At 35.0% G+C, this 9,353-nt stretch overlaps 2 protein-coding genes across 2 annotated transcripts; both read left to right on the top strand.

The window, feature by feature from the left end:
* Positions 1–2,984: 2,984 nt before the first annotated feature.
* On the top strand, positions 2,985–3,583 carry LOC21398551 (LEAF RUST 10 DISEASE-RESISTANCE LOCUS RECEPTOR-LIKE PROTEIN KINASE-like 1.1). The gene has a single exon (XM_010100964.2). The coding sequence runs from the start codon at positions 3,008–3,010 to the stop codon at positions 3,581–3,583; it is 576 nt and encodes a 191-aa protein (XP_010099266.1). The 5' UTR covers positions 2,985–3,007.
* A 4,325-nt stretch (positions 3,584–7,908) lies between these two features.
* LOC21411300 (rust resistance kinase Lr10) lies at positions 7,909–9,353 on the top strand. The gene is made up of 2 exons (XM_024167492.1): positions 7,909–7,960; positions 8,072–9,353. The coding sequence occupies exon 2, from the start codon at positions 8,257–8,259 to the stop codon at positions 9,214–9,216; it is 960 nt and encodes a 319-aa protein (XP_024023260.1). The 5' UTR covers positions 7,909–7,960; positions 8,072–8,256; the 3' UTR covers positions 9,217–9,353.

The following is a 9,353-nucleotide window of genomic DNA, read 5'->3' as shown; positions in this document are numbered from 1 at the left end:
TTTCCTTTTATACTAGGTCATTATATTGTTAGTGCATTCCTGCTAGATCTGGTTAAAGTAATGTCGAAATGAAAAATTATGCAGATAAGACAGAGTTCTACTAGTATATATTTTCAAGCCATACAACATATATCTTCTTTGTGAGATTCACAACCTAGACCAGGTTATCTCCAACAATGATCCACTCAGATCTGGATTCTGATTTAATTATTCTTGGTGTCTGTTTTCAATGTCTAGACTTTCTTGGATGCTTTTGTAGGATAAAATATTAGGTATCTGGTTTCAGTTATAGCTGATTAGGTACATTTTGGAACGTTGCAAAAAGATGTTAAAGAAATGCCCCCAGAAGAGATATTTGACATTATGGAAGAAGGAAAAAAAAAAAAAAAAAACCTTGGTGGGGGTGTTTTAAGAACTCCAAATACATATTTCATGTATGGACAATTTACCTAATATTGGTGGAACAAGGGTCATAACTGACTCTGAAAAGGATTTAAATAAGTTGCAGGTTTTGGGAACTTGGACCCAGGTGGGGATAGGAGACAAGCAGCCTATTCTCGGCAGAGGGTTAAAGAAAGAGACGAGAATTTAACAGGTCAGCCAGATCTCTCATTATTCTCATCTAGTCCCCCCATCTCCATGTGCTGCATTTTTTCTTAATGTGCAAGAAACAAAGAAATTTCTGCTTCTCTGTTTAGTATATGTAATCTTTGTTACAGATTAAAGTCCTAATTCTTTATTAACGAGGGCAACAAATGACACACAAGACATATAATAATTCACCTTTCACGTGAGAGTTTTATTAGAGTATCACACGTGTCACACTTACACATTTTTTTTCCCACAAACATCTTATACTCGAAATGGCGCCCGATATATGTAAAGAATCAATCCATGTGCTACTTTTGCGTCAGTGCAATAATTAAGCTCCACACACTCGAGGATCTTCCCCGAGTGAAATGGCCAACGATTTCCAATATTGTAATATACGTGTTCCGATAAATAGAACTTGATTTTCCTTTTACTTGGCCTTTGTTATTTGTCATATATATATATATACACATGATAAATGGGTATATCATAGGACCAAGAGTGTCTAAAACTAATTGCCAACAACAGGTGCTTCTTGAATCGTCTGAAAAAGGTTTGTCAAAAAAGGCAAAGCAGATAATTTGAAAACGGATTGTTGTTGGAGGTTTGAAGCAAGACAGTGAAGTTTCTCCTTCCAGCGTTTGCTGCTTTGTCAAAAAGGCGACGAAATGAACTTGAACAGCGGGTCAAGCACCATTTCTATGCTTATTCATGGCTCGAGCTAGTGGAGAAGGACTTAGATTCGATAATAGGTACAGGATAGAGAGAAAAAAAAAAAAAAAAAAAAAGAAGGATTCCTACAGTTGTGAAACTATCTAAAGATTTTCACTTCCTAGGGCTTTGGCGTTGTCTGTGACGCCTGATAGATGTTAATCGTACTAGCTACAAAGGCTATGAAAACTACCGAGTCTCCTAGGCATCGGTCTGCTCAACTTTCCAACAACAATGACCAGATTCCAGCTTGCTATGATCGAACTCCCACCAGCGCGGTTTTGTCTTCAATTTCTTTTTATTCTTACGTCCTTGTAAACCATGATTGTTACATATTACTTTCGAGGAGGGAGATGCCGGGCTGATAGCAAAAATAAATGGAAAAGCTAAAAATGTCATCAATAATGTAACGCTATTTTACTTATCCTACGTTTATCTTTTCCTAATATGTAGGTAGAACTGCGAGTTTAGATCGGACTAAACGGGCTGGTTCGAGGCCCGCTCTTGAGCTGGCTCAGCCCGCTTAAGTGTTCGGGCTAGGTCGGCACGGCCCTAACTCCCGAGGCCGAGCTAGACCGGGCTTAGGTTTCAAGCTCGAAACCTTATTCGGGCCGGAACATTTGTTTTAATTTTTTTTCTTAAAAATACACTGTAAATTTTGGGCTCAGTCGACCTCCTCCTTTTAGGGCCGGGCCGGTGAAAATAATGGGCCGGGTCGGCCTGGCTCGAAATTCTTATTTTTAGTGACATCAAAATTTTGTATAGTGACTAAACAATAGAGTTGGAAAAAATAATGGTAAAAAATAATGGTCAATGTTGAACTTTTTTCAAAATAAGTTATATTTTGTCTTATTCATGAAAGAAAAGGTATGCATCTAGAATACAAGCCAATGCCAGATTGCATTATTGTGATGCATTTGGACTTGTTTCGAGTCATTGTCTCTTTTGCGAAAACCTTTTCATTCATATTTTCTTTTCTTTTTGTCTCCTTAATTTCATGTCCCCAATAACATTAGGTGAATGTCAATTAAAATGCCAAGTAACATGAAAATATGTGATGTTGTATTTTAATAGGCATGACTGTTTTTATTTTATAATGTGATATTTTAATTGAGATGCCAGTAAAGTTATTAAAAGGACATAAAACATGACACGAAGTAAATACAGGAGTTTCATAGGCTATCCTATCCTAAAAAAAAGGCTTAACAAGCTACAAATATACAGGGTTACTCTCTAATTTACACGGTAAGGATATCTGACTCAGTTCAAAAAGTTTCTCGCGAGTAACCACCAAGTTTAGGAATTACGAGATTTCATACCAACTTAAATCCGTGCAATACTTGAACTTGGTCACTGGGAGTGGCTAGTGAGCATATCTGCTGGCTAAGTGAAATACTTGAACTCGGATTATTCTGTTCTAGTGCGGAGATTCCCTTAGATAGTTCAACCCCAAACTGCACGCTTGATTGAGGACTTTTTTGTGTCCATTAATTGTTTGAGAGTTTCTACCGTTTCTTTTACGAGTAAACGTGGAACCTGGCCAGGAATCTCCCCACGTGGTAGAAGGTTGGTTTACGTCACAACTCAAAAAAATTTAAATTTAACTTTTTCTAGACAAAATAAACACGCCTTTAATATTATGATAAGCCGAAGATGGAGTTATTTTACTGGAGAACGTTGTTATTTCCCTGTTATACGATTCCTAATGGCCTCCCTTTCCTTGCTTGTTATGTTCTTTCTCTCCCCTCTTCCGCTTCTCAGCTCGGCCGAAGAGCAGATACATCACCCGGCTTGTCCACCATTTCGTTGTGGGAAATTTGGGGATATCTTGCCCCCCTTTAGAAATAACTCCAACTCTAAATGTGGGTTGTACACAGTTGATTGTTCAGAGCCAGTTCCGAAGATACAGTTGAAAGAAGGAGGATACTGGTATGAACTTGATGACATCTCTCGGCATGGACATCATATGGCCATCAAGAGCGGAGCGCCACCCGCACCTTTTGCTGACATCAGTTGTGAATCCAAGGACAGTTTTGCTCTCCCTAGTCCTTCCATGATATCTAACCTGTCCACGACTTATTTGTTGACCGTCTTCAATTGCAGCCAAAACTCAGGCATTCATGTCCCGGCAGGATTTGATCACACTCCCTGCAGAGATTATGATATCTACTATACTCTTTCAAATATTAGTTTCTCGGCTTTTACACCTCACTGTTCGATGATCCAACTCCCAGGCTATTTTCAAACTCCCAAACATGATCCCAAACATGCTGCATTCTAGTGATGCTTATTATACATTTACATAGCCTGCTGTTGCTTTATATTTTATATTTTATTTTTTTAAATGCTGTTGCTTTATCACATGAACATAGCTTCGTAATGGTTTTCTTAACAAGTGGTTGGTTTGAAAAGAGAGACTTGGCATGCTGGGAAGTCTCTCATACCAAGTCTCTCTAAAATGCTAAAATATATGCATGGCTCGTATGTGCTTGTTAGCCATCTTGATGCGCAATAAGCATTAATTTTTAAAGACGGCAATTTGAAATTTACTGATTTGCTTGTGTAAATAAATAATTTATATTTATAAAAAATTAGAAATTTACTTGAACATAGACAATCCATGCAGATTCTCCTATGAAAAAATAAATAATAGGCAGTACCATATACAAGTCTCTCACCAAGATCATCCATTTTAAAAAAGACAAGCTCTATATTTGTACTCCCTACAGACTAATACTTGTTTTTATCAAATATTAGCATATATATTAAAGATAGAGTTCCAAGAAAGCAGAGTAAAAGAAGCATAGTGTCGGTTTTCTTAAACCAAGTTTGAATATTATAGTCCTTGCAATTCCTGAAAAGTAGGATATGGGAAGGTTCATGGTGCCTACCTACCCACTCTCCTTCTTTTTCAACATTTCCTTTTCTTTCTTTTTTCTCCAACTAGTTTAAATTACTAATAAAATGCTATCATGAGTGTTGTCCTAATAAAATATTACGATATTATGAAAAAGAAAGACAAGAGGACCTCCATTCAATAGGCTTCCTTAGGCAGGAGAGATGGAGAATAAAAAAGATAGTGTTGAAATGACGAAGAGCGTGAAGAATGAAGATGATTATAATAATTTTTTATTAGATTTAATTGTACGTTTGGTATGTTAGATGGTGTTGTAGCATAGTTTAGGACACGGCTTAATTAATTGAGATTTAGATTAATTATGTTTAGTTTTTAAAGCAAGATAAATTGCAGAAATAAAAAGAACACCTACTGATGCAGTTTAGAGCATACACTTATATCTGTGGGGTTATGTTTAGACTTTAGACAGTAAATAATTCACTATATTCTAGAAATTACAGATACTAACAGAGTTATTTACATATGACTCCCTCTTAGACAATGAAGTTGCTGTGAAGAATTTCCGTAGTGATGCTATTTAGTGTGCACCACACGTCTTTTATTCACTCGGCAAACTCTCTTTGACCGACAAAACTTATTCCTAAAAGCAACAAACCTCTCTCCCAAAAAACGTAATAATTAACACTCAAAAACTCTTAAAAGTACAGACGTCTCTATAAAAATTCTCAAACTCACATACTTTTTCTCTAAATATTTTTTCTATTTAATCCGTACCAAATAAGCTAAACATAAGTAGTTAAAAATAAGGCTTCTAAAGGTACTCAAAAATTTCTAAGATTCTGTTTATTACATCGATTTGAATTTAAAATTTAAATTTTATTACATTACAAAATTTTTAAAAATAATCATATTTAATTTTTTTATTACAATAAAAAATTTTCTCATAAAATTACATCTTAACTCAAATTAACGAAATAAATAGCGTTGAAAGTCCACTCTTCAATATTCAATCCTCCAGAGCTCAATCTCTCTCCTCTCTCCTCTTAATATATTTTGACGGTCTACACCACAAGTTTCAGCAGCCCCAAATGAAAATCCTCTTCTCCAATCTCCCGACATCAGCCTTCTCACCACCGTTGATCTCCATACTCCTCATCAATATCTTACTCCTCTTTTCAGATAATTGTTTTGTGGGCGCTGTAGACCCAGTGTTCCAAAACATTTTTTAGATATTAAAATTATATTGTTTTGTGGGCGCTGTAGACCCACCGTTGATCTCGATACTAAATGCTCTTAATATTTTGTATTTTATATAATATTAAAATTATATTTTGACGTTTTTAAAAATATTTTTTAGATATTTTAAAATTAATTTTTAGAATATGTAATGTGTAAATTATTTTTTTTATCAATTAAATAAAAATTAATATATTTTTAAAAATTAATTTTAAAATACTAAAAAAATATTTTTAAAAATATTAAAATATCACTTTAATATTATTAAAAAAATAGAATATTAAGAATATATTTTATTATAACACAAAATATTAAAATGATTTTATCTCAAAAGATAATCATGCAAAAAATACTAAAACTCTAACGTCTGAGGGCAAGCAAGTAATTTTACCTGTGCGCTTCCTAATCGTTGAATAGTCGTCCCTTGTGTTATCCAGTGCGCCACCATAGGGGCGGCTAGCTATAGAACATAACATTATGGCACAACCACGTCCATTCATTCTGGTGGTGCTTGGTGGGGATACACCTATCTAGTTAAACCAACTTTTTTTTTTTTTTTAAACTGTGTCGTTGTTACGTGAACATGATACGTATCCCATCACACCTCTATTATTGAGATCAAATATATAATTAACAAATGTAATACATATATATATATATATATCTATGTGCGTGTATATATACATAATTATAATATTTATAAGCGTTTGGTCATAGAATTAGCACACAGGGAACAGAACGAGATATTTTTTATGAGTCTCTAGCACAAGACTCTGTCACACGTTCAAACATAAAAATAACATATAAATACATCGAATTACAAATGTACTAAGAAAAAAATTGAGTACTGTTTATTTAATTTGCATAAACATGTAGTGTTTTTAGGTAGTATATGACAAATATATTTACACAATAATAGAAAGTTGTAGTGATAACTTTTACCAAAATAGAGTACTACAATTATAAAAAAATAAAATAAAATGAAGTACTGTTAGATCTGATTTTACATCAAGGGACACACAATATGATATCATAGTTTGGTGCACAGCTACATTTACGGAGCCATGCCTAAACAGTAAACAGTTCACTATGTTCTAAAGATTTACAACACCGACGGATTTAATCACTCATGACTCTCTCCTAGACAATGACACCGTTGTGATGAAATCTCTAGAGTGATTATTTAACATGCACCACGCGTCTTCTATTTGCTCGGCGAACTACCTTCGATTGGCAGAGCACTTCCTCCCAAAAGCTATAAATCTCTCTCCTGAAAGACGATGAATACTTCAATATGCTCACACACTCACAAACAATCTTGTGAATATTTTTCTCTATTAAGTCCGTATCAAGTGAGCTGAACGCAAGCCCTTAAAATAAAATTTTTAAACCTACTCGAGAATCTCTCCCTCAAAGATCTTTTCTTTTCTCTATAATTCTCTCTTAGATTATTTCTACAAAATCTTCTCCTCAAAATATATGCCTGATTCTCTCAAAATAATATAACACATAATCTCGTTTCAAAGTAACTCCATAAAAAAATCTCTCTAAAAAATCTTTCACGATTTTCTTCTCAAAATAAAATCTCCACGATTTTATCTACTTCATTATCTTACTTAGACTTCCTCTAAACACGTTGATCAGATAAGCCTCCCTTTAATTCAAGACACCAAATCCCATTTAAACTTTTAAACCAAATCCAATGCTTTAGTCTACTTACACCACACCTCCACGTTTGTAGTATTTTAACGTTCAAATCTCAAAGCTTATCTCACGCAAATCACTAACCAAGTGCAGCTAAATCATCTCCAATGAATTCAAATATGCAACTCTTGAATTTGAATTTAAATCTTCTCCACATCATATTCGGCTTACTTCACAAAAACAATCAAATCCGAATTAATCTTGACTTACAAGCTATATCTCAATTTAAATTTGAAACTAAATCCATATCACTTTATCTGCATATAAGCCATCTTCTGTTCAAATTCAAATCACATTTTTTAATCATTATCTCCACATATCACAACTCAACAAAATCTGCAACTTCAACTTCAAATCTGATTTTGAATCTTCTTCTGCAACCTGAATTTTTCTTGAACCTGTTTTTTGAATTTTTATGAGATTGTCACTAAATTGCCAACTAAAAAAAATACCTAGCATCCTTTATATTGTTTGGTCGGAAGGAAGGGGAGTTAGAAGGATGAATGATAGTTATTTAATTAAGTTCTATATCGTCCATTTGTGCAATTTGTTAATAAATTTTTTGAATCGTAAAATAGTCTTTTAAAAGTAAAAGGTGATAAATTGCATGAATCCTTCCATTAGTGGAAGGATTCAATTTAGTGGATTAGGAGGGAGAGCACATCCCCCTATCTTCCCTCCACCCAAATAAGGGATTGCATCTCTTCCTCCACCTCTCTCCTTCTACCCATCTCCCTTCCTCCATCTCTCCCTCCAACCAAATACAGTGTTAGTGTTAAAGTTGTCTATCATGAGTGTTGTACTGATCAAATGCTTATTTTGCAGGGCATCCAAGAAAAGTGGTCGTGATAGCAGCAATAGGTAACATTAATATTATTATTACTAATATTTGATTATCTGTTAGTTTAAATTACTTGCGATTTTTAATTTGATAAGTTGGTTTAATTTGTCATTTCTTTCATTTGATTGCAGCTGCAGCAGCTGTTGGAACTGTCGTATTAATTGTGTCACTCTGTTGTCTGAGAAAGAAGTTCTCATCCAATAAATCAATCCTCCCCTGGAAGAAGCAGAATCGAGAACAACGAAATATTGAGGCGTTTCTAGAGCACTATGGGGCACTGCAAGCTAGAAGATATAGCTATTTGGATGTCAAGAAAATGACCAACTCCTTCAAAGAAAAATTAGGCCAAGGTGGGTTTGGCAGTGTGTACAAAGGAAAGTTAAATGATGGCCGTCTCGTTGCGGTTAAGGTGTTAAATGAATCGAAAGCTAACGGTGAGGAATTTATAAATGAGGTAGCAACTATTAGCAGAACGTCACATGTCAACATTGTGTCTTTATTGGGTTTCTGCTTTGAGAGTGCTAAAAGAGCTCTCATTTATGAGTTCATGCCTAATGGATCTCTTGAGAAATTCGTATTTGATGAAAACACAAGTGAAAATAGTAATCATCAGTTGGATTGGGAAACACGCTACCAAATCTCACTTGGCATTGCCAGAGGACTAGAATATTTACATCGTGGTTGCAATACTCGGATTTTGCATTTTGATATCAAGCCTCATAATATTCTTCTCGATGAAGACTCTGTCCCTAGAATCTCAGACTTCGGCCTTGCAAAAATCTGTGCTAGAGAAGAAAGCCTTGTCTCCATGACAGGTCCACGAGGAACTATTGGATACATTGCTCCAGAGGTTTTTAGTAGAAACTTTGGAGGTGTCTCACATAAATCTGATGTATACAGCTACGGAATGATGGTTCTAGAATTGATAGGAGGGAGAAAGAATGTGAATGTTCAAGTAGATAATTCGAGTGAAATATATTTTCCACACTGGATTTATAAGCGCCTTGAGCTAGATGAAGAGCTTGGACTGAAGAGAATTTTAGATGAAGGAGACCGAGTGAAAGCGAGGAAGATGATAATTGTGAGCTTGTGGTGCATACAGACCGACCCGTCAAACCGACCAGCAATGAGTAAAGTCATAGAGATGTTGGAAGGGAATCTTGATTCCTTGCAAGTGCCACCCAAGCCTTTCTTGGCTTCTCCTTCAAGCTCGCCAAAAGCAGAATTTTCGAGTACTTTTGAATCGTCACTAGACATTATTGAAGCTAAATTTTGAGGTCAAAGACATTATTGAGGTCAGACAATATGAAATCTTGTGCATATCAGTCGTGTTGAATTTTTAGTTCAAAACTAATCTTTTAAGACCGCGCTCATTTATAATTTGCATTAGCCCTTTTATGAGACTCACAACCT

The sequence above is a fragment of the Morus notabilis genome, unplaced genomic scaffold (assembly GCF_000414095.1).
Source record: "Morus notabilis unplaced genomic scaffold, ASM41409v2 Scaffold20, whole genome shotgun sequence".
NCBI lineage: Eukaryota > Viridiplantae > Streptophyta > Magnoliopsida > Rosales > Moraceae > Morus > Morus notabilis.
This window is presented reverse-complemented; position numbering and strand designations above follow the sequence as displayed.